At 40.9% G+C, this 26,593-nt stretch overlaps 1 protein-coding gene across 1 annotated transcript in view; it reads left to right on the forward strand.

Moving 5' to 3' along the window:
* The window catches only part of nompC (no mechanoreceptor potential C), a 79,476-nt gene that overhangs the window by 14,962 nt on the left and 37,921 nt on the right, over window positions 1-26,593 (forward strand). Inside the window, exons 4-6 of the mRNA XM_072298437.1 lie at window positions 5,922-6,023; window positions 12,463-12,564; window positions 14,255-14,371. Coding sequence (XP_072154538.1) covers window positions 5,922-6,023; window positions 12,463-12,564; window positions 14,255-14,371 — 321 coding nt within the window. The remainder of the gene's footprint in view (window positions 1-5,921; window positions 6,024-12,462; window positions 12,565-14,254; window positions 14,372-26,593) is intronic.

Raw genomic sequence — 26,593 nt, forward strand, 5'->3', positions numbered from 1 at the left:
ACCAAAATTCTTAAACTCTTCACCTCTCTTGATTTAAAAATCTAAATTTTCGTATATACTCCCATTTTCAAAATTATCTGTAAAGACGTTAATAGCCTGTGACGCTGGATGTCTTAAAATATACTAACTAACTAACTAACTAACTAACTAACTAACTAACTAACTAACTAACTAACTAACTAACTAACTAACTAACTAACTAACTAACTAACTAACTAACTAACTAACTAACTAACTAACTAACTAACTAACTAACTATACAGCGTAGAATTAGGTTAACTATGCGTTAAATGGGCGTATTTCTGCCAAACAGAACTACGTGCGAGTAGGAAAGATGGAGTGTGCTCTAGAAAGCTGCATAAGAGACAATGTTAAAGTGGGTTTGATTCCCTTTAGAGAAATGGAAAAACGGGATTTTGCATTCTATCGAACTGAGCTATGAGCCGACTTAATACAGCACTCGTGAGCCATGGGCACGTGACAAAGGCGTTGTGGACAAGGCTCATGAGTTAATGATTCTCACTTGGAACCGCAGCGGCGGCTTCGTCGCAGCTGACGTCACTGGCGCTGTATGATTCCCATTCATTCTTACGACCCTCAACTAACGAGCACGCCCCATCTTTACCACCTGTATCTGGTTCCATTTGGCAGAAATATGTCCAAACGGGGTAATTTAGGTGGTGTTTTTGAGAAAAATAATAGATTTACTTACTTCCACAAGACCTTGTTGACGGTACCGCAGTTTGTGCGAATTAGTTCCGCAAACTGGGAGGTTCGAGGAACAAGTTATAGGTAAGTTATAACAAGTTCCTCGGACGTATACGCTCGAGTTCCGCGAACCGCGCTCGTATGGACAAGGACTTATGATTGCCTCAAGATATGCTCCGTGAAGGAACGAATACTATCTTGTTAAGGTAAAACACCGTGTGAACATGGATTCGAACGTCAGCTAACATTTCCCGTGATAAAATTGAGGGCACATATGATATTAATATAATTAATAAAAATTAATGAATACATAATATTTCCCCCCAAAATTTTAAGATATTATCGATTCAAGGGCGACCATAAGTTTTTGAAAGGACAGCTGATAGGTAAATGCAGTTCTTTTTCAAATTTTCGTAAATAAAGGATACCTCGCTGCACTACTTTTGTGCGGAGTTTTACCTCTCTTGGTCCAATGAGTTCAAAACAGTTCGAATGGTTCGAACGTTCCAAGTAATTATGGCTTGAGCAAATGTGCAAAAACGCCAATTTGGCCGAGCGTTCGGACGGGTCGGTATCCCTCACCGGCAACTTTAATAAAACTACTCCAATCGCGGACGGTGAGCTTTACGTGCTTTTGGAGATTCTCAGAAGTGCAGAAACGGTCATTCGGCTGAACATTTCACGCGATTCTGAGTCTCTCAGTAGTGAACAATTCACGACTCTTTGCGCAGAAGATGCAAAGTTTACGTGCTTTTGAAGAATCCCAGGGGTGTGAAAATGGCCTCTCGGCCGAACGGTTCAAGCGAATCGAAGACCTCTCAGTGATGAACATAAAATGACTCCTTGAAGGGACAATGTACTTTATGTTATTTTGGAGAATCCCAGGGATGCAAAACGGCTATTCGGTCGAACGTTTCACGCGACTCGGGGGTTCCCAGTGGTAACCTTAAAACGACTTCTCCCACGGACGATGTAGTTTACATGCTTTTGGTGATTCTCAGGTGTGCAAAAATTATCAACCGATCCAGTGCAAAAATGGCCATTCAGTCAAACATTTCATGCGATTCTTGGGGCTCTTAGCGGTAAATTTTAAACGGCTCAATGATTTATTACCTACCTTCACTAATCACCTATTGCTCAAAAGAGCCGCTGATGATAAATGGTTCGAAAATGTTCCTCCAGCATGAAGACATGGAGAATAAGGTTTCTATCATCTGTTTACAATAAAACGCGACACGCAGTATAATTTAGCACTCACTTTGAGATGCAACTATTCTTGCTCAATGTCTGTCTATGTTGCATGTAGAAGTAAATGAAGGCGCTGTGGTTTTTTTTCGCGCGCAGAAGGTTCCGATCGCTGACAATCATCTGCTCTGAAAGCTGAAATGGAGGTGCAATAAATGTTCATAAATTATGCTACGCTTTTATAAATTGACCTATAGAGTTGAAAATTGAGATTTCGTTCTAAGCTAGCTCTGTAGCCTTTTTGGGCAACAATTCGATGGTTAATGGATCGGTTGATAATTTTTGGATTTTTGACCATTTTTCCAATACACCCCGAATGTATAATACATTATTTTGAAGAAGGCCAGGGATTTGCACACAAGAGTCGACCTAGAAACAATATGCGCAATAACTCCAAAACTACGCCCCGAGTGAAAATTGCAAAACGGAAGAACTAACGATAACCGAACGGGAACAATAACGGTGCCATAAAACCACCTTAATTACTTCCAATATTTTTCAATACTCCATTTTTCCACATTTCAAGAGCCTTAAGTCTTCCATTGAAATGTGACTATAACGACCGATATAACGGCGATCCAGTGAAGAAGGCGTGGAGCGCCTGATGGAATTCTTTATTGCTAGGATTCCGGGCGGCAACGGGTAAATCATCATGCAACATTCCACCCCTCTACCCCTCTGCAGCGCATGGTTTCCTGCTGAGCTGGCACCATTGGCTCCCCTCGATCGGCTGGCCGGTGTTAACTACCCCTAAGTTGATTAGAGCAAACATCGAGGTGGATTCCATGCGCGCAGTCATGGATTGCGGAGTTTCTTCTCCCTTTCCGCGCCAATAAAGAAGGAAAATCTGCATTTATGCAGTCATTATCCAGTGCTTTCACTCCAGTAATTTAACACAACAAAGCCCTTGCTCGTAGCATTGATCAACATTTGCGAATTACGTTGCCAAAAAAAGGGTGCTCTGGAAATCGTTTTTGCATCTATAAGTGGGGGAAATTATAACTTATGCCAAATCATCTCATAGGTATTTTTTGAACACTCTGGTCAATGTTCCCTTCCTCCACAAAATAATTAGGGGTCATCCATGAAATGAAGTCAGATACCCTCAGGAGGAGGGGGATCTAACATGATCCTTAGGGATCTAACATGATCCTTACACAATGAATATGAAGTAGGGAGTTTAGTCGAACCCGATGCCAGGATACAAAACGCCGATTTTTAAGAAAGCTCCTATCGAGGACGAGGCAGAGCGCCGATTTTTTTAGGGTAAATATGTGTATTCAACTCAAACATGAAGCAATTATTTTGGTCAACACTTATTTTGGTCCCACTTACAATGTTGCATTGTTCAAAAACAATTGTTCCCACAAAAGTAACAATGTTAAAACGACTAGAAACGTCAAGAGGACTCGCACGGAATCCACTATGAGAATTTTAAGTATATCGATTCACTTTTCTCCGTAAAAGAGATTTATTGCGACAATTGAAGTTTCAGTCGTGACAACAAAGGTTTTCCAAACCCATGGTGGTACAAGTATCAAGGATGAGTTAGCTTAAACCCCAATCCATCAGAGTCTAAGACTCACTTCACAACGACAATACGAGAACTGTCGCTGTCACAACCTAACATTTACTGGGTGTTAAATTGATTCTTGTATTTAATTGCTCTCATAAGCTCTCATATATAATATTCACAGTGCGAATTAACTGTTTTTCTGTGATGATGAATTCGGTTTGCATCAGTGCAGGCAACTAGCCCATTGAACTCTCAAAGCTCAATTTTCTTCCATTCACCATCTGAGTATGGTGCTAAGTAATACTGCTAAATCTCAAAATTAAAATAATCCTATAATTTTACACGGAGAAAAAAACTTCGTGCGTGGGACCCGAAGTTGAGGTCATATGGATCTCTGAAGTTTTCGGATCACGTATCTATGAGAACTTGAGGTCCAGCTGCCAAAGTTCGAGTCAAACATCTGAATTACTTCGATATATACCGAAGGGTTCGGGTCAGACATCTAAAGTACTCCGGCACACACCGAAGTGCCTCGACGTCTGACCTGAACTTCGGCAGCTCGACCTCAAGTTTTCGGATGCATGATCAGAAAACTTCAGAGATCCATATGACCTCAACTTCGGGTCCCGTGCACGAAGTTTTTTTCTCCGTGTATTTATACTTTTTTGCAATCAACGTAAATACACACAATGTAACGGAGTAATAGATTTTTTAGACCCCAATTGCGAATAATGTAGCAACAGTGGCAAAGGCATGAACTTATGTTATCTACCTCGAGCAGTGTCGCATTGGTCGTAATTAATATTAATATCCCATTTTTTATACGTGCGGTCACTTGGAGTATGATTCATTGACTGCAGGGTGCTCGCCGCGGGTGAACCGCACACCTGTGGCGCCTTTTGCGGTGCTTTAGGGGACGGGGGGGGGGGGGGTCGTTGGTTTATTGGCCAAGGCACGTTCGTTTATCGCGCCATCATAGCTGTTTTAATCGTTATTCCTTGTTAATCTCCTTATTCCTTTTTTTGCGAACGGAAGACCAAGGTCAAGGCGGATGTCCGCGGGCCATATTCCGATCGCATTTGAATTTTATTGGCCCTAAAGCCCGACTGAGCTTTGACGTCATGAAATGCGTGATTCCACCCCTCGGTGCTTCCAATTTGCAAGGCTGCGGCCAAGGTCTAGGTCTATACTCCTTATCGAGACGACTGCCCTAGTGCTTAAAATTATGATTAACCATTTAGAAAATATTGGCCGCGTCCTGAATTCTCGCGGCGGACTGCTGCACTTGTTTCCTATTGCCAAAGGAAAATTAACGTCGAAAGAAACGTTGTTTGCACGATCTCAAAAAATCCAAAAGATGGAGGGCTTGTTGTTATTCGTCGTTTCATGGATGAAGGCACAAAACTCCGTCCCAAGGTTGCAAAATGGACTTAAAACATTCAATTTTCTCAGAGAGTATACTTGTACAATTTTAGTCCAACATTTTACTGATTTTTGCATGAGACCCGGGGGAAAATTAGTGAAATTTTCAGTTAGAAAATGCCGAGGATTCCTCTGGTAGAAATGCAATATATGAGGGGATATTTCGAAACACTGAAATATAGTTACGTTCTGTGTTTTTTATCTGATCAATAAAATGACTATATACGGGGGGAAAATCCCAAGTATCTCCATGACTCACAATTCAACCATGAATACCAAGGTATAAAGGCATTTTCTTCGATTACTCTGGGATAAAAAAGTCCAAAAACATGAAATTAAGGCGGCGTTATACTGCAACTTTAAGTTTAGAGGCCGCGAAACGGAGTTTTGAGAAACGTCTATGTAATATTTTAATTTGCCATGTTCAGGACACAAAATTACTATGATTTAATGTAACTGTGCACCTGTATGAACACAAAATTAATTTTTACCGTCCACAACGCATTCTTTAGGATACTAGATAAGATTTTATTTCGAAATTTCTATTCCCAGTTTCTCGACCCAACTCAACAAACATTGCTCCACTAATAATCTTGGCACCGTGAACTAATGTCCTTTTTCCTCATGGAGAGTCAGATGTATAATTCATCTCTCGTATGAATCAGCGAGGTCTTACGTCTTCAGTAACGAAAATTAACAAGTCCTCCATTTATTCTTGTAGGTGAATCTCTACCAGATCTGTTGTACCTACTTTCCTCTGGCATTTTTTAGCTATATGCCAGCCTATAGATTCAGGATTCGCCATTGAAGTTTTGCAATTTTCCAAAATACCCATATAAGCTATAACGGACTCTGTTTCACCCGCACATTCATGTGACAGATGGATGTTTTTTTTTAAGAATTAGATAATCATGTGCCAGTTTGGATAAGATACTCAACTAGAATCAACGCTGTCTCCAGGATAAATATCCCGGAAAAATGGAACATTTAAGTTTCACAACCTAAATATTAATGTAATTCTTTTTTCCAGCAAACCGGGATGACACCCCTTATGATGGCCGTCAAAGAAAACAGATCGTCTTTCATCGATCGACTGGTCGACTTGGGCTGTGATGTGAACGCAAGGAACCATGTAAGTCAGATCATCCAATTATTCTTTCTTTTTCAGTGAAGTGGTTAGTAAAAATTCATGATTTCGGCAGGTAACTACCTTGCTAAGTATTGGCAGACACCCATTTGTATCTCATCTAGCAATACCACATTTTATAGCTCAGCCTTAGAATCGCATGTAACGACAGTCACTAAAATATGTTAAGAAAAGCATAAGATCTGGTCAAACGCCAAGGTTCAAAGTTCCGTATTCAAAGTTGATAACCACTGAAACTATACGCACTGAGAACCAGGGTGCATGACGTCGTCCACCAGGTGTACCATATGATTTCTTCAACTTTAGTCTCATTAACCGAGTTGGATATCATAACAGGATGCCGCACAGTTGGTCGAGTCAATGAGAGAGGTTGAACAAAATTTGGAAACTTCACAAGCTTATGGCTTCGTTTATACAAGACTTTGAGGTTTTAAAAATGGCTCCACTGGTTTCCTCGTGAAATTTTCCTCGGAAAGCACCCCATATTATTTAAAATTGACAAAATAAACATCAAAATTTGCAGTTTTAGTCAGAAAATTCACGTCCGACCTCTCTGATTATGTGCGTCGTTCAAGTTGTTCCTTATAGAAGAAAAAACTTAATCGGCCCGAAAGACTGACAAAAAAAGAACTTAAATAGGGACTAAAGCCGCAAATAATAAAAAGAACACATAAAATAAAATAAAAAGCCCGGGACATTTCGCAGGGATCACACCCGCATTTCCAACCGGCAAAACAAAGGAAATTACCCTGGTAAAAATTGGCAGTAGAATCTGTGTTCCAAAATAACATAGACCTACGGCCGGCTGTAAGATTTCCAATAGCTTCTATAGCCGGCTACACAATTTCTTACAGCCTTTTATAGCCGATGGCGACTAAGCAACTCACAGCCAGGCGATAAAGTGTATGCTAAACGTCACTAATTACGGATGCTAGGACTTAGTGAGTTTTTGGACCACTGCTCTCTTTTTGGGTCGTGGTATCTTGATTTATTTTGCGAGGAAAGCTCCGTGCTTTTGATGGATGCCTGCCATTCCTAATATATTAGAGCGCCTTCAGTTTCGTATGATACTGTGCAATACCTCTGGTGTGAAATAGTTGCTTCAAGCGCCGTGGCACGCTGCGGTGCGGCAGGCGGGCAGCCAGCGCGAAACGCGCATTGGCGCCTACAAACCTAACCGGGATACTTCACGCGTTGCGCAATGCGTGAAGTATCCCTGTTAGGTTTGTAGGCGCCAGTGCGTCGCCGCTCCGCTTTGTGTTAGGCTCTAATATTTAATCTGGCGGAGTCAGCGTTATTCAACTCATGATTTTGAAATGCTTGCACATCCTGTATGGATTATTCTCGTTTTAATTGATAAAACAAATATGTATTAAAGGAAAATATAACGTGTTTTTTGTAAATATTAAGGTGGTTCCGTATCAAACTTAATGATTTCCAAAGCACACGAATTTCTACACAATTTCTCATAGCCTTTTATAATCGATGGCGAAAAAGCAACAGTCAGGCGATAAAGTGTAAAGCCCGGCTATAGGAACTATAGCCCGGCTGCATAATTTTTTATCGCCTCGTATAGCCCGGCTGTATGATTTTCTCCGCATTCTACAGCCAGCTATATGATTTTCTGTAGCCTTCTTTAGCCGGCTATAAGAATTCCTATGGTATTTTGAAACGCAGCTCTTATCACCAATTTTTACCAGGGTAAAAGAGTCTCACAATAACAGCGGTGAGGCTCATAGTGTCCTTCTTTTTAATTTTCTTTGTTTTGCCGGTTGAAAATGCGGGTGTGATCCCTGCGAAACGTACCGGGCTTTTTATTATATTTTATGTGTTCTTTTTATTATTTGCGGCCTTAGTCCCGATTTTAGTTGTTTTTTTTTTTGTTGTTCATTGTAGCTCGGTATCTCTGTTACTGCTGGACGTGAAAACTTGACGTTTGAACAAATCTTGATATTTCTTGCTAACTTAAGAGACTCTACCATTATCACACGATTCGAAGACACGCGTGACTAACCTGCCGCTGAAAGACTCACGCCCAGTATTTCCCCAAAAAATGATGGCCTGGCTGCCTCTAATTCTGGGTCAAGAAAATTCGCCCGAGGGTTCAATGGCACGTGAAGAAAATACTTTCAAAATTCGCGGAACGAAAAGGGATTGAAAGAGAGAGAGAATAGATCACCGGGTTTCGCCACACCTTCCTTTTTTCGAACCCTCGCGATGTCCAAAAGCTCCCCCTCATTCTGCCGTGCTAAGGAAAAACGCCGTATGAACCTTCAAACGTTGCCAAATTTCCTTTGGTAAGTCACGAATTGTCGGGAAAATTTGTGGATATTTTTCCTACAATTTTTCAGAGAATTTTATTCGTAATTTGACCTAGAGTTTCTGAAAATTTCAAGGAAAAATATTCACAGCTTTCCTCTAAAATTGACATTTTATCGAAGGAAATTTGGCAACGCTCGAATGTTCATACGGCGTTTTTCCTTAGCACGGCAGCATTCTTCTTCCTTCCGTCACAACGCCGATACTATACGTCGTATTTCTTCCAGCCCTCCATCCAGATCGCTCGAAGATAAACATGCAAACTTAGTTGACTCTCCTTACACCGCTGCCACATTTCCACCCCCGTCCGACGACCTTGCTCCGGTTGAGCATTGCGTATTATAGAATAACCTGGAAGAAAAGGACTACCAGTGCTCTAATGACCTACTCCGAGACGGTTTAAATTACCGGGAGTTTCGTCGGCCGGATTCGATTTCACCAAGGCACTTTATTTTACGACTCGTAATGCGAGTGCGGATGAATGGATAAACCTAGCATATCAGTAAAAATCTGTCTAAAATGTAGCTAATTTAATTTTTGATTCCGATAATTTTTTTTTTTGTTCTAATGTTGTTAATCAGTAAAGAATGCGTCGCGTCGGGTGATCGGTCAGGAGGATTAGAAAACAGAAAAAAGTATGAAAATTCCAACTATACTCCTAGCTAATTTTGGCGTCAAATATGAGAGTAGTTGCACTTGCCAGAGGTATAGTTGATCCAACCACAGTTTTGGCAGACTCATACGTGCCTACTGCTGCAACTACTCTTATGTCTGACGACATAATCAGCCAGAAGTATAGTTGGGATTGTGATACTTTTTTTCCGTGATAAATGCGCACTTGTATCTTGATTGAACCTAAGGTTTTTTTTGTTTAAAATTCTTCGGGTAATCGAGTTTTCACAAAGATAGGAGTTTCTCCGGCTGGAAAAAACGCAATTTTTTTAGAATTTTATTTCCTAAAAATTTGGTAGATACTGGAAATATTTTGAGGCCATTTTCAGCTTCAGCGGCAAAAATCGGGAGGAGATGAGCCCACGTGTGATTTAAGCGGTTTTAAAGAAGTTTTTCACTGTATCGCGACGCTTGTTTTACAAAAAAGCGTAACTACACTTAGAGATGAGCTCAGGAAAGCATTGTGTGATATAGACGACAGAGTTCATCACGAAGTGCAGTTACGTCCTATGTGTCAGAAAGGCGACAATACATATATTGTTATACATGTATTGATTCATAAATCACTTTAAAAAACCTGGTCGACAACGACTAAGAAAAAGTGTCATTGGATATGGGATATTTTGAAAATGCGTAATCCGGACTACGCGAACTGTGCGTTAAAGATTGAATTTTAGACCATCTTGAAATACCCATCGGGATTTTTTGTAATTTTTACCCATATACAATCTATTCGTTTATCAATATGGACGTTTTAATGCTAAAAGGAACTATGTGACAAGCAATACCTATGCACGTAGTCAATTTCAGCATGAACATGTCCATAAGCCCTGCATAGACGATCAAATTCCCGAACCAATTCCGATCAAAGTAGCATCAAGGTGTCGGGAATCATCAGTCTCAAACTCATTAATTTGCTTCATTTATAAATGAAAACTTGGCAGAAATGTTTCCTGTGGCAGGAAATGATGAATGGTGGCACTCCGTTCTGATCTTACTTTGAACAAAAAACAGCGGGTCGTCAAAATTTGATGGTAGATGGTGACCACCAGTCATCAGCATGTCTACTTTGATCGGATTTTGATCGTCTATCCAGGGCAATACATCTTTTGTGCGACAATCCATCGGGGTTGATTCTTCTACGCTTTGGTAGGTATGCATGAAGTTAAACTCTCATTCATACTTGAGCGAGGTGCCTAAGTTATTTCAAGAGGAGAGAAGAGTCTAATTTTCTCATAATCGACTACCGTGCCCCTAATCTACGTGGTTGACCTTCAGCTATATTTCACACAGGACATTAGAACAAATCTCTTTCCCCCCGGTTCCTCTTCCGTTTGGTCTCGGTCACAGCTTGCAAAAACGAAGAGAGGAAGAGAAGGTAGGGTAGAGCAAGTTCATTTGACAGGAGGAGTGAGAACTTGAAATGATAATTTCGTCACCGTATAAAAGCGCGACACTTCCAAGGTCACCTAAGTGTAATTTTGGGCCAAAAATAGTATCAAGAGAGGCTTAATAGCAATGGTAATAAGCGTGCGGTGTTCGAGGGATCTGCCGTGCTGAGAAAGTCATAATGGCGGATTCACAATTTACATATAACACGAGCTCCTTTCTATCTCAGGTTTTTGATATAGTTTCTTAGTAATTACTGTTTTGTATTCCTGACGGAAACATTAGATATTAAGAATATTGTAAGGACCTTAAATTATTGCTTATCTACTAATTACTAAACAAGAAAAAATCCAACGGATATTTGTCACGGAGTTAGGCAAAATGTGCCTTTAGAAGAGAGAATAAAAGTGAAAAAACTATTCCTTAGCCTGGGGGGATAGCTCTGTATAATTTCGCCGAAAGAAATTCCAAAAATTAATCCCTAGGCGCAATGAAAATGTTGAAGACGAAAAACGTGGAATCCGGAAATAGAGGATGTTACATTTTGTCAGCATTGCTGCCAGACTAAATGTTTCTCATCCTAATTTGATATTGTTTGACAATTATCTTCCGATGACAAATGTTAAAAACATACGAAGCAACCGTGCAAACAGGAGAATCAAAGTATCTCCTCACCATTCGATGTTCCATTCTTCGTCAAGCCTCTAATACAACTCCGTTGAAAAAGTAATGAGCTCATTAATTTTCATCTCCTTTTTGAAGAATATATTCCTCGTTATGATAATGAAAACCTGGCTTCGACATTACTATTCGAATATTCCTCCTGTTTCTTATTCATTCAAAGTAATCATATTCATTCATATCTAACACACGTAATTTTATGTTCATTCGAATATTTGCGATTTTTTTAAACAATTTTAGCGTGGTTTTGTAGGGATTGATAGAATCTTTAATAATCCGTATATTTATGATAAAAAAATGAAAAACAAAAACAAATAGTTGTGTAGGTCGTATGGCACGCGTTTTTCACTTATACGCACATTGTGGTCATTTGAATCTTCGTAACGTGTTGACCATCGTAGGGAGATAAATAGTGTGTACATAAACAACAGCGTCATGAGCAAACTGCATAATTGCTTGCATGTCTGGGGACATTTTCACCTGAGGACTCCTTGGAGCAAACTAAAACAGAAGCACTCGTGTCGCGGGGTGGCATAATCCGTTGTTGTCAGGCGTTTTATACATCCACTGTTATCGCTGACATTATCAGCGCTCGCGTTTGTTCATACCTCACCTTCACTCCTCTCAGAATCAATGGCCGCAATGGTCGTTCCAAAAGGTAGACACACTTCCGCCCAGGTTACTTTCACTAAAAATATTTTGGTTTGAAGTCAAGTTTTCACTCATACTTAGGGAGCGTTGAACTAATGATAAAAGGTAGAGAGGCTAGGTTATAATAATTATAAAAAATAATACCTCATCTCGCTCTGGTTGGTAGCCTAAAGTTATAATCATTATTAACACATTAATTATAGAAATTTAAAATATAAAATAAAATATTATTTAATTGAGGTATTGAAGTATATCACGGAGATAGATATTACTACTTATAGAGATAGGAAAAAAATAATGATACAAGTGAACATCCTCAATCTCAGAAATTTTTCTTCGGCTTGGTGTCTAGAGTTCATTAACACCTGCAACTTGATTCATCCATGATATTTGCATTTGTGAAAATGAAAATCGCATAAAAAGATCCAGTAGCCCCCCCCCCCCCTGCCTTACAAACGAAGCAATTTAATCGGGTGAGGTATAAATTTAGTTCGAGCACAAGACTATTTTTACATTGTCTGCATTTTCATTTAGTCTACATAGTCATTTTCCAATAGAACAGGATTGCATGAACATATTCTGTCTTACTCATCGTACTCTGGCAATGATGACAAGTTGTGTGGTACTTTCTTGATATTTTAACATCTCTAATTAATTTTTTATCAATTTGGAAAATAACTTAAGCCGTAACTTACTTTCATTTACTCCGCAGGAAAACTACAACGCGTTACATATTGCTGCCATGTTTTCAAGAGAGGACGTGGTGAAGCTGGTTTTAAACAAGAAAGGGATTGACATTCTGGCGCCGGGTGGAGTAAGTATGTCCGCATTAAGCTGCTCTCGGAAAATTTTGTTAACATTTTGAATTTTTTGAGGTTCAAACTCTTAACGATAGAAATCTTTCCGTGTGTGCTAACTCGTTTTTTTTTTGATGACTTGTGAAATGAACTATCGTGCGCACAAGTTTGAAATATTATCTATTGAGATTTTTACATAATTTCCTGAACATAAACTTAAACCTGCTTGATGAGGAAATAAATACATACATAAAGTCGCGATTATAGCGCCGCCTCGCGCTCTGCGACGCCCAATCGCCATTGCCCCCTATCCTCCCAGAGATCATCAGGCAATTGGCACCTTCTGATCTCCTCCTCCACCCCTTGTCGCCAACCTTTCACAGGACGTCCACGCCGTCGCCTTCCGGGAGGAACCCAATCGAAGACCTGCTTGGGCAACCGATCATCTGCCATCCTTCGCACATGTCCATACCAGACCAACTGCTTGGACCTGATATCGTGCACGATGTCCTTTTCCACACCCATTATCTCGCGTACCCTTTCATTGCGGATACGCTCTCTTCTCGATATCCCAGCAGACCTTCGCCAAAAGTCCATCTCGGTTGCCCTAAGCATGTCTTCAGTTCTTTTCTTAAGTTGCCAGACCTCACTCCCGTAAGTTACGATACTCTTCACGATGACGTTGTAAATTTTCCTTTTGGTCTCCTTGGAGATACTCTGGTCCCAGAGAACCCCATTTAGCATCGCGATAGCTTTCCTGCCTTGCACATTCCGATCTTTAATGGCCCGATCCAAATTTCCGTCCTTAGTTAACCAAACTCCGAGATATTTATACTCTTCACAGTCCAGGATCTTCCGGCCATCCTCCAGTTCAATGCTTTGCTGATCACCACCGATAACCAACTTCTCCGTCTTAACCACATTTACTTCCATTCCCCACTTTCGGTATACTTCCACTAGCTTCCGCGTCATGTAATTCGCATCTTCTTCGTCCTGAGCTATTACCACCTGATCATCAGCAAAGCACAGAGTATAAAGGGTGCCATCTTCACGTAGCGGGACGCCCATTCCCGAACAGCATCTTTTCCATTCCTTTAAAACTTCTTCCAGGTACACTTTAAATAAGGTTGGCGACAAACAACACCCTTGTTTCAGTCCTTTAGTAATTAAAAACCCCAACGATAACTCCCCATGCGATTTAACCCTAGAGAAAGCCCCACCATAAAATTCCTTAATAGCACTAATTAGTCCCCCACTAAAACCCCTTTTGTTCAAGGCTTCCCAAAGTTTCATCAATGGCACACTATCGTAAGCTTTCTGGAGATCCACAAACACTAGATGTAATTCCTGGCCAACTCCCTTCTTTTTCTCTATGACGTGGATGATGGTAAATAAGTGATCAATCGTTGACCGACCGGCTCTGAAACCTGCTTGCTCTTCCGCTTCATGTTCTTTCCACTCCTCTTCAATTTTTGCTTTCAAGATTTTTCCATACACTTTGCTCAGGGTACCTGCAACCGACAGTCCTCTATAGTTATCACACTCATCACACAGGAAATAAATACAAATGTTAATCAAACAAGAGCATTATTGCGGGTGCTGTCAGCACGAGTATCAGTTGAAGTGCAAATTTAGTTTTTAAATAGAATCCCATCTTACGATAGATTCTTGAGAATATTCTAAAATCTAGCTGTTTCAATATTTCAGGCAAAACAACAAACTGCTGTCCATCTGGTTGCATGCCGGCAAACAGGCACCGCTACAAGCATTCTCAGGATATTGTTGGCAGCTGCCGGCAAAGAAATAAGACTGAAATCTGATGGGGTAAGTATCAGCTATTCACTCTTAAAACATCATTCCGAGCGCCAGTGTGGAAATGAAACTGTGCCGGCCGTACAAGTCTCCTTCAAGAAACAGAGTAGGCAAGAACACTTCCGAAGCGTTCGAATAGTTGCGCGTCGCGTCGCTTCGGTAACTGCTAGCCGTGCGTTCGCCCAATTGACTCAGAATCAAGCTGTGTTCGGGGGGGGGGGGAGATTGTAGTATGGCCTTAAATGCGACCGAACGCATTATAGGCCTCAAGTTGCACTATCTGAGCAGAACTGCAAGGCACATACGTTATTTCCACAAGGAATGATTAAATATTAAAAGTCTGATCGTTTGCATTTATCGACTGTAACGCCCTTAATTGGCGTGCTTTAAAATGCTGTCACCTTTTTTTTTTTTGGCCTGTTAGTCCTAATAAATGCTAGGTTTTTTACTGGTGGAGCATTTTTATCAGAAGAATTACCAATATCACTGATGGTCTAGCGATTGACAGTAGAACGGTCTCTCTACCAATGGAACTGTGAGCACTCGCGAATCGGTTTAACGGGAGCGACGCATGCATGGACAGTTATTGTTTGTCGCTCTTTGATTTTTCAACATTTTGCGCCCAAACTTTCTTCAAAAGTTTTTCAAAGTTGTATCAGGATGAACACGTGTCTTCGAATATGCGTTTAAGGCTCGACGCATTATCAAATGGAGTTGTTCCAACAATGTTTCGGCCGTCATCAGCATGCATTTTGGCCGCGCGGTTGGAAAACTCCCGACCACTGTTTAATTACGGCATTCTTGATTAGAATTAAAGTTTGAGGCACTCGATTCTAAAATCACCCTTATTCAAAAACTCAATGATCCAGAGAAAGCCATGCATTCCGACCCTGAGTCATTCGGACAAACCCAGAGTTCCACTGAGTTGACTCAAAGATTTTTCCGCAGTTCATGGATCATCGGTCATGTTCATCGATCAATCACTTTGTCACGTCACAATTTTGGAGGCTTCACTCCTTTCAGGATTCTGCAACCTTGACGAACTTATGGTTAGTATGCTCGTGCACATCCGAGCTCTTTCTTCTTCTTTGTAGGGATTCAGGCCGAGTGGCATACGTTTTAGCAGACCTACTATCGCCAGTTCCTTGAAAACTGGGATTCGATCCCAGGAACTATTATCTTATAGCCAGATGCGCTGACCACTAGGCCAACCAGCGGGTTGATTGTTGAAATTGATAGACAAAGCGGAAGGCAAAGCGATAGACAAACAAGTTATAGGGAGTATGGAGGGAGTATGGAGGTTGAAATGGTTGGTTCCTATAGACTAAGGCAGAAAATGATTGACTATAACTATAGGTTCTCTCGTGAGTTGCCGTTGGTTAGTCCATTACCTACCTCCTTCGTCCATTGCAACGCTCCTGCCTCCATAAATATAATCTCTCTATATCCCATTGGTACTCTCTGTCTATAGCTTTGTCTATCAATTTCAAGAACCAGCCCACCGGCCGGCAGCTTTTGGATCGTTCTCGGGAACGTTAGTCCGCGGCCGTTGCGCTACTCGCCGATTCGTGTCTCCAACCGCAGCGCGTACAGGCCCGGATTTCCCACAAGGCAGACCTAGGCAGCTGCCTAGGGGCGCAAAGTTTTGAGGGGCGCAAAATTTTGAAACACGTGCATGCTTTTTTAAGGATCATAGAATTGAAATCGGTAAAAAATTTAAGGACGAAGAAAAATGCGCGCGAAAAGAATAGTAAATTTTATTTTACTTTTTTCAACTTTTTCTCGCCTTAGTTTAATTTTGCTTTGTTTTATTCCCTACGCCTTTCGAAAAATATGGTAGCACAAGAGGCTTTTGAACCAAAAAATTTTTCTCTGAAATAACCTAAATAAAGTAGCTTTATATTGCGTTAATCAAATGTCCGATTTTAAAAATTTTCTGGGGGAGGACCCTCGGACCTCCCCTCCCCCCCCCCCCAGTGCGGTCGTCCGTTCTGCGAGGTGCGCGATTGTCAGATTTGCCTAGGAGCGCTGAAAAGGTAAATCCGGGCCTGAGCGCGTAGCAGATGAATCAATTTTCCGTAAACTTTCACTTTCCTGCGGAGCAACGTGTCGAGCAGCGGGAGAAAATACGATTAGCAGGACTCGCAACTATGATTCGTGATCCGACCGGGCGATCCCTATCTGCGAGACCCTGGAGCCCCTGAGCCTCGGAGCGGCAAGAGACAGTTACCGTGTCTCATGCCCCCCATCCCCTTTGCCTGGCAGTCCCATTCGTCCCGCAGAAACGGAAACAATAAGCAGTCTGATATCCGGTTCCGTATTGACGCCATCTCTGTTCGCTCGCGCATATGTGCATGTGTGACCGCGCATCCTTCCCCGCCCATTTACGGACGCCGATAAATTTTCCGCGCTTATTTTTCACACTGCGCGACCTTCGCCTAGGTTAGGTTTGCTCGTAGATAGGATCAATGTCACTCCTTTGTTCAAAGCTTTATTTGTTTATTTCTCGATCTGCTACGTCGTTCTCCCTTATATTATATGAGTTACGGAGAGGGAACTTCATATGAACGGAGCTTCAGGTTACATGTGGCTCGGCATTTTTTTAATTTGACGACACCATCACTATAAAATATTATGGATACGACTGGTATTGTTGTACCTACGCACGTTATAATTTGAAAATAGCATCAAACTTGGCAACATAGCAAGCTGAAACCCCATTAAATTAATGTTTAAAAACTATTTTGAACTGATTCTCAACTCGAGCATCTTATCAAAACTTATTTACAATTAATTAAAATCCAACATGGAATTACTCCTGGGTTACTCAAAATGCTCCTCATTTCCGAAAACTGAAATTTACTTAAATTGGTGATTGTCGATCGGTGGTTTTTGAAATTTACTTCCTTCGATGATGATTTCTGGAATCGTCTTTAGATTAAACAAAATTAGGCTCAAGTAATCGACAAATTCAATCGAAAGAATTGAAACTTCCTCCGCACTGTATAAAATGAAGTTTTTTTTTTTTTTAAATTTTAAATAGTTTAAAAACTCTGGCCCGATATAGGATAATTGACAATACTTTGCCCATGAATAGTGACCTCTGTGTATGAAGCGTAACTTCAAAGACAGTATCAGTCCATTAATTCTAAACATGAACCATAACTTGTCATTTGACTTCACGCTGAAGTTATGAAGTTATATCACGCTATGGAAATGGAAGTATTTAGTGTGTCCACAATTCATAGATAATCCGAATGCATTATGTAAAAGTTAAAACGATCAAAATAAGGATCCATGGATTCCTGCAATATTGAGGAAAGTGTTCTTAAAACTTTTCCGGAAGGCAAATCTAACCCAACGATGCTGGGCAGAGTTTGTGAATGGCTTGTGCAGATCGGAGTAAATAGAATTTGATGTGGCAGTTTTATAAACTGGAAATACTTACTTGGAAATACTTTAAGCAATTATCACGACGAGAGTCATATATTTACCAGTTCGAAGATTTGTGCACCACTAAATTCTTATCAAGATCTGCAAACTTTAAATTAATAGTATCATCATTAATTACGAATCAATAAATATCGAAAGAAAAACATAATAAAATGAAGAGTTACGACAGTGGTAGAGCGCATTTCCCCAATACTTCAATAAAAATACTGAAATGTCTCAATGTGTCAGTGAAATGTACAAGAGTGAAGCTTATCGTTTCTGACTTCTTAAGGATTGAGTGATTATCAATTATTGTGATGATGAAAATTACGTGTGCGAATAACGACTATCCTATCGAGAAACAAACTCTATTCGCGCGTTCGAATGCATGTAGGAGAATAATTGTTTGTCATGGCAAACTCAAACACTACCATTAGAATGACTCGTGGGTCCTCTTAAATAGAGGTTACCCCGTGGTTCCTTTTTAAATGTATTCCATCGTGTTTCATCGTGTGGCATTACTTTGGAATTCGAGTCGAGCCCCAAAGACATTAGCTGAATGAAATACAATTCAATGCGTTGGCCCGCGTCTGTTGTAATGCTGTTCGTTCAAAAGAAGAAGAAATTTGTGGCTGAGCAACAAGAGGTTTGTCTCTTCTCTTTAGTCTTAATATGAACTACAAACATTAATTTCTCTCGGTTCACTTAACTTTTGAAATTTTCGGAAATTTACTTCAACGTGTCTCGTGGTATTCTAAATCTTAATAAAAATATTGCTCCATTAATATCCGGCTGTTACAGAGGCAAAATCGGATAAATCTAGAAAAGCTGTCACAAGCAACTATTGCTACCTCAAAGCCGCTCAGATTGCCTAATCGAGTTATTGAAGGCGAACTAGTCAGCACGCGAGACGATGTTGTCAGTGCTGTGATGAATGTACGACAACAACTTGAGCCAAATCGAATGAATGTGGCAAAAGTGTTGCGGCAACTATTACCGCTCCCGAGTCGCCCATATTGCCTAATCAAATTGGTGAAGGCGAACTGATCTAAACGCCAGACAATGTTCTTATAGTCTGTGCGATTAAGTTAAACAGAATGGGATAAATGGACACTTAGCCCAAGGCCAGGCCCACCGCTACCGTGGGATACCACGGTAGAGAAAAGTAGTTCTCATTGTGTCCACTCAGCATTCCTTGCTGGCCAGTATCTTGTCAACTTGAAAGTCTTGCCGCAGCGCAGGAAAACATTTTCGACCAACTTTTTTTTTTACATTTGTTTAAAAATTCCGTCATATCCTTGGATTTCAATCCAGCTTGAAATCCTAAAAATGAATATATATGATTATGAGTAAGTGTATTCTGGTTTATGAAATGACAAAACTTGCACATCTTTTCAGCGTTTTTAAAATAAGATCGGCGAGTTTTGTGACACAGTTACATACTCATATACTTGCTTACTTATGATTGAGTGTAAATCCGTGGTAATCAAAAGAGTTGGACGCGAAATTTTTACCTGCTAACAGAGTCACGACAAGGTTCCCATGTAACGGGTCGGCTGGAAATGTTGTGTGGACCCGATGGAAACAATACTGCGATGGGCCTGGTTCCGCATACAAACTTTATGTGACTTGGTGCATTTCCTTCAAATTCGTGCGATTACAAATAGAATGAAACCGAATGAATGTGGCAAAACTGTTGCAACTATTAACTGCTCATGAGTCGCTCACATTGCCTAATCGACGTGTTGAAGGCGGACTGGGCAGAGTGCATGGCTGCCGTGCTAAGGGAAAACGCCGTATGAACATTCGAGAGTTGCCAAATTTCCCCGGAAAAACATGCATTTTTGACGAAATTAATGCATATTTTTCCATGAAATTTTCAGATATTTTAGATTAAAGTGTGAACAAAATAGTCTGAAAAATTGGAAGAAAAATAATTACAATTTTCCGAAGAAATTCGTATTTTATCAGAGAAAATTTGGCAATGCCTGCAGGTTCATACGGCGTTCTTTTTTAACACGGCAGAAGACGATGTTGTTGGTGCTGTAATTAATGTGCAACTATACAACAGGAATGAAACCGAATGGATGTAGCAAAACTGATCTGCCTTCATAACTTCCAAACTGTGTTAAATCTTTTTTAAGAGGCGAGAAAAGATGAAAACCTTGACATGATATTGCAATGCGGTCATTTTCCCCTGCAGACGCTCTCCTCCTCCCAACGATCATCCCCACCAATAGCAAGCAAATAACAATCTGAAGGCAATAGAGCACGGAAAAAGGGAGAGCTGTCAATATGTCTGCTTCCGTGGTGTCAAGAACCTTTGTATTTGCGCTCCGTCGTAACACGGAAGTCAAAATTTTGCCAACGTAAATCTATTGAAAAATTGCTGATTGCTAAGTGGCAACAATGATGTTCGGTTGTTGGTGGCATTCTGATGTACCACTTTGTAACATGACGTTCAAGCTGGAAACTCACTGCAAGGAATTATGAGGTAGGGGAAGGAATTGGTAAAAGTGAGGGGGCCTTGGCGAATGAAGGTGCTCAAAGTCACACCATGAAGCTGGATTTGATAACCCAATTCACACTCCTATTCCGTTGGCCTCTCAACTGTCACTCTCGGTTTATACCAGCAGCTGTATAATGTATTGTGATGCAATTTTGACCCACTTTCAAACCATTCATTATGGCCCAAATCCTTTCTCCTCTTTCTCAACGTATTCCACAAAGCATTTGACAATTCTTTGCACTATTTATTTAATACATTATTCTGAGACTTTTCGGAGAGTAATTGTCAACAGGGCATTTTATAGCAAACTAAATATTTATAATGATTCAATACTTTAAGTAATGTGAGATTATCGGAAAAGTAGTGACACTACTATTTGACCTGGTGACCGGGGAAGTTCTCATGTTCTCTTTCCTTTGGTCACACCAGAGCACGTAATTAATGTAATTTTCTGACAGGAGAAAAACGTTTTTAGACGTTTGTACACGATTTGCGAATTGTCAACCTCAGTAGTTTGACAACCCTACAGTTAGGGATGAGATGTTTAAAGTTAGGTAAAGGGAAGTGCTGATTAGTCTTAGACAAAAAAGACCTTCAGTCAAATTTCATATTCTGGAAAGGCCGGCGACAGCCGGATTGTGAAAAGTAAGGAGAGAAAGCGAAAGTTTAATTGATTTAGAATGAACAGTTCAGTTCACGTCCTTTGCGACTAATTGCAGGGTACAAGTAATTTCTTTTGCTCACGGAACCCAACCTTCAGTTTCATCAACCTCTTTCTAGGTCTTGTTTTCGACCGCTTCGTCTCGTTCTTTCTCTACACCAATCCATTTCTACTGGGCGCATAATCTGATTACTCGACGATGTTCTTGAGTTCTCAATTTGAACATATTTTATTGGGGTCTAGAATGAATTTTATTTTCAATTTTTGAAAAATGGTAACTTTAGCTCCCCTGACTATCTAATTTAATGAGTAGTTTACAGAGGACTTAGGGACTTAGGGACTTTAGAAATATGAAGAAAAAACATACAAACTTCTACTGGAGCCTCAGAGATTGTTTTTGTAGCAATTAATCGATGAGATAAATTGTAATTTCTAATGATTTACCCTCCATCAAGTACCGAGAATTCTGTTTTGATGGGCCGAACTTAGTTTTATTTAGAGAGAAATTACGGGGCTTCATAAAAGATTGGGGTAGGTATTAGTGGTAGGTATAGTTTGACGTTTTGATCTCTAAATGTTAGTTATAAAAAAACAGACAGTTTTTTGTCAACGTGAAATTATGTAACACATTTTACTAGCACACTTTTCACGTACTTGGGCACGAATACTCAACGTCAACGCTATCATCTAGGCACAAAATGGCAATCGGTAGGTGCTTCAGCGATTCTACGATAATTAAGTGCGCGGTAGTGCTTTCGCACCTTTGATCGCCGATGAATAAGGATTTAAAAATGCCTGAGTCCCCTATCCTCCAAAAGCTCTTCAGGGAGTTGGTACCCCCACATTTCCTCTAAAACCTCCTGTCGCCACCCTTTCACCTGGCGTACCCTTTGTCTCCCTTCAGGAGGAACCCCATCAAGCATCTTCTTCGGTAGCCTTTCCTCAGTCATCCTGTTGCATAGAGTACATAAAGTCGTAATGTAAGTGGGAGAGCTGGCGCCACTTTTAAGCATTTTCCAGGTCCGGATTCCGAGACTCCTGTGTGACGCCGGGTCATTTTTTCGATACATAATCGATTGTTTTCGATACACGGGCACCCGGCCATCCTATGTAAACAAAGAAGATAGGAATCACCGCGTATTCCACGCCGCCATTTTGGATCGAACATGTATTGGAAAATTGACCTAAGCTCGGCGCACACCGGGCTCGGAACTCGTCGACCAGAACATGGCGCCAGCTCTCTCATTTACATTACGACTCTATGTACTCTACGTCCTATTGAAATAACCACACCGGAAAAATTGTTTGGTCATGAAGTCGAATACGATGTCATTTTCGGCTCCCATAATCTGACGCACTCTATCATTGCGGACCCGATCTCTGCGCCCCTTTTTTTTAAATATGGCGAAAGCAGAGGCGGGTCCAGCACTTTGGCAACACCGGATTTCCTCCGTTTAAACCTATGCTAAATAACCGATTCTTGTTGGAGCACCTGCCTCCCCCCCCCCCCAAGAATCGATATACATCCTATAGGTTTAAATGGAGGAAACTCGGTGTTGCCAAATTGCTGGATCCGCCAATATAAAAAAAACACAGATCGGACATCTGTGCGATCAGTGTTCGAAACTCACAGGCGCCAACGCCTCAAATGCGCCTAATAAATCGGTCATGGCTATTAAAAATGAAGGCTTTGAGCCAACGTGGCCCCTAAAAATTGCCCCCCCTCCCCCAGAAAAAAATCTAAATTTTTCTGTTCGGTGATTTTTCGAAATTTCTCCCGGGTTGCAGCTATTTGTTCTGTAACTAAAACACCTTGCGTCTAAATTTTAATTGAGTGCGCCGTGATATTCAGGCAAAAAGTCAATTTGGCCCCCAAAAAATCTTCAATGGTCCCTAAAAATAGAGCTTGTTGAGCCACATGGCGCCTGAAACTCAAAGATGAGTTTCGAACACTGTGTGCGATAAATGGGTCTTAAACGCTCACAAAAGTTCTCCTTAACAGGATATTGACTTGTACATCGATCCGGGCGCATTGGACGTCGAACTCTAGTGTTCATTGAATAAAAGGCGAGAAATGAAAGCCGTGGAGAATAAGAAGGGGCGAAGTGCAGGGGGTAGACAATAGCGTAGGGATTATAAAAAACAAAATTATGGGAGAGTAAAAATCAAGCGTTAGAGCATCAACGAGTGGAAAACAGTCGTTCTCGGATCACGATCACGTGGCTGTGGCTCGTTTGCCTCATATCGCACCACGTTGTCAGATCAGGCCTTGCAAAGGACCTGAGTAGAATGACCCGCGGCATAAACCGGATAACCACCGCCTCTTCAGATTGCTTACGTTAATGGAAGTTATATTACATCTTTTTCGAAGAGAGAGATCGGGTCCGCAATGATAGAGTGTGTCAGATCATGGGAGTCAAAAATGACGTCGTGTCCGACGTCATGATCAAACGGCTTGTCTGCACGCTGATTATTAGCCCTGCATAGACGATCAAATTCCGAACCAATTCCGATCAAAGTAGACATGCTGATGACTGGTGGTCACCATCTACCATCAAATTTTGACGGGCCGCACTTTTTTGTTCAAAGGAAGATCAGAACGGAGTGCCACCATTCATCATTTCCTGCCACAGGCAACATTTCTGCCAAGTTTTCATTTTAAAATGAAGCAAATTAATGAGTTTAAGACTGATGACTCCCGACTTTTTGATGCTACTTCGATCGGAATAGGTTCGGGAATTTGATCGTCTATCGAGGCCTATCGAAATTGATAGACTAAGGAGATATAGGGAGTATGTAGCGATCCTCCTGGTTTAAATGGGTGGTTCCAATAGACTAAGGGAGAAAATTATTGACCGGCTAAAGGAACTCCTGTGGGTTGCAATTAGTTAGTCTATCACTCACTTCCTTTGTCAATTGCAACCAACCGCTTCCACCAATAGGATTGCTCCATATCTATTTTGTATTCTTCGTCTATAGCTTTGTCTATCAATTTCAATAATCGGCCTACTGGTATGGCCATGTTAACAGGATGGCGGTAGAGAGGCTGCCGAAGAAATGCTTGATTGGGTTCCTCCTGGGAGGAGGCGAAGGGAACGCCCAGTCAAAGAGTGGCGATAGGGGGTTTTAGAGGAAATGGGGGAGTGCCAACTCCTTATAGGGTTTCGGGTGGACAGGGAACTTTGGCAGGTAGGTGTCGCAAAGCGCCGAAGAGCGCTGTGAAAGTGGGTTTTATGTTTGAATTTCCGAGTGCACGATTGCACTGTTCAATCAACTATTCACTTCTCCTCCTTCCGAAAAAGTGAGAAGTTTTGCTAAATAAGTAAGTGGCGTATCTTACCCCTTGACATTGTATTTTGATACATTTTTTGATGAGAACAATGCAGCATTGGACTACATTTTGAAATAAGGAACCATCATTTTTGGCCCATTTTATGAAGAAAATAGTAAGTGACATTAATTTCTTTGTGCAGATAAGTATTTTTTTAGATGAGCCAAAAATAATAGTTCCTCGTCACAAAATGTGATCTCATTGCTCCTAAGAGGCCTCTATTTTTTAAAATTCTCTTGAAAGGCCTCCTGCGGGCTGATTGTTGTTAGTCTATTACCTACCTCCTTTGTCTATTGTAACCACCCGCTTTCACCAATAGGATCACTCAATATCTTTTTCGTCTTCTTTGTCTACAGCTTTGTCTATAAATTTCAACAATCAGCCCGCTGGTCCCCCTTTGGAGCACTTTATTTTCTGTTAGGTTCTCATACACATTACTGCGGTTATAAATGTAGCAACAAGGGCCTACTATATGGTAAAACGAAATATTGGGCCGATGCACTGACGACAGAGCCCTCCGTATCTCGTGACAGTTCGTCTCTTCTTCACCCCCGTTCCGTGATCCTTCACCCCTCTCCGTCATCCTAAACCTCGAGCCCCTCCTCTTTGGGCGAACTGTTCGTCATAAGTTTTATTTCCTCTTGCTCTTGTCTCCTCAGTTTGTTTTGTCTTCGGCCTCCCGCGGTCTCAGCTCGGGAAAGTTTTCCCCTGCCGAGGTTTTGTGATGGTTTCCCGCTTTGGGACTTTTCGCGGTGATAAGGATCACATTGGAATTTGGAAGTGTTGGAATCCATTGAACTCCTTTGCGGGTTTTTTTTTTAATAACGCCGTTCATCGTCTTGAGTTCATCCTGCCCATTCATGGGCATGTGCGTTACTTGCATGTGATCAGATGATTAGCTATCCGGAATTTATTTCTGATCACACCGGTCTCTCCCTTGGACTCTTCTTGTTCGTACCGCGGAGCTCATCGTGGTGTTATTTTGTGCACTTTATGATGCTGTGTTTTTTCGTCGAACTTTATGCCCGGTTGCGAGGAGCCTATCCTTCGTCCGCATTTTTGCGTTATTGTTTAGTGAGGTGACGAATCGTTGATTCGGGAACTCCTGGAAAGTGTCGCTATACGTACGGCTGAATATGTGACGTTTGTCGGTTTTTATCAATATTTAACCTCTTCATTCTATCATATTGCAGTTCACGGCTAAAGCAGGTGTAACTTTTAAAATCTCGGCATGGAAACCGGTGTGCGGTCCACTCCATAGCCTATTTTGCTCCCAAAAACCGCAAGTGATCATAGTGCACGGTGGAATCTCATCTCTTTAGGGGAGTGAGCACTGTCCCTACAGAGCGGATTTTTTTTTATTCCTATGACTCGGGTTTTCCCGGTTCAAAATAGATTCTGGAGTGGGCACATTCCGAATTTCATTCCGAGTTTTCAACGGTGCTCACAAGGAGAAAATATTTAAGCATCGTTTCGACGGTGTAAGTCGACAATCAAATAACTCGGTTTGTGACGTCGCAGACTTCCTGTCATATTTTATTTTTTAAGCGGAAAACTACTCAACGGCAATTCTTTAAAACTGCCGTGATTTTTCTTCTCTGTGCGAAGAAAATTCTGCAAAAACTTCAAAGAATGATGTCAATTTGTTCTCCTTTAAAAAAATAACATAGAGGCGGAGATTTTCAGACACCGCAAACGAGTTATGTGATTGCAGACTTTCACCGTGGATTTGTGGTGTATTATGCACCAGATTATGCGTTTTCGCTGCGCATGTCAATCTGAATTTAAAACGATATAAATGAGAACTATTTGGTTATGAGGAGGTACATTTTGCGTGAGGCTCCTTAAGATTAATTAGCTTCATAAATTATTTAAAATTCCCTTATAATTGGACTACGTCGGGTACTCCCAGGTAGGCACCGCTATTCACACCAATTTTGCAGGGAAAAGAAAGGTTACCTCTATAATGCCTTTAAAAAGCACGGCCGAATAGCCTTAGTAGCAGTTAGCTGTAGGTACATACTAGTGTAGGTACATACTAGTATTGCAATTCGTGCGGAAGCCATTTAAATTCTGCTTCTTGTTCAAAAAAATTATCTCCAAATTATTTCCGAGACGAATCTAGAGTCGGTCTCGTTTGCACTGTAACTTTCTTTCTTCTCTTTTTCTTTCTTTTACTTCTTTTTTTTTTTGTGTGTGTGTACGCTGGTTTCGATTTCTTTATCAGAGATGACAAAAAAAACCGAAAGAGTATTTTTGATCTTTGAAAATTAATTTTCACAATTGAACAAACTCCTATAA

Source organism: Bemisia tabaci, chromosome 3, assembly GCF_918797505.1.
Source record: "Bemisia tabaci chromosome 3, PGI_BMITA_v3".
In the NCBI taxonomy this organism is placed as follows: domain Eukaryota; kingdom Metazoa; phylum Arthropoda; class Insecta; order Hemiptera; family Aleyrodidae; genus Bemisia; species Bemisia tabaci.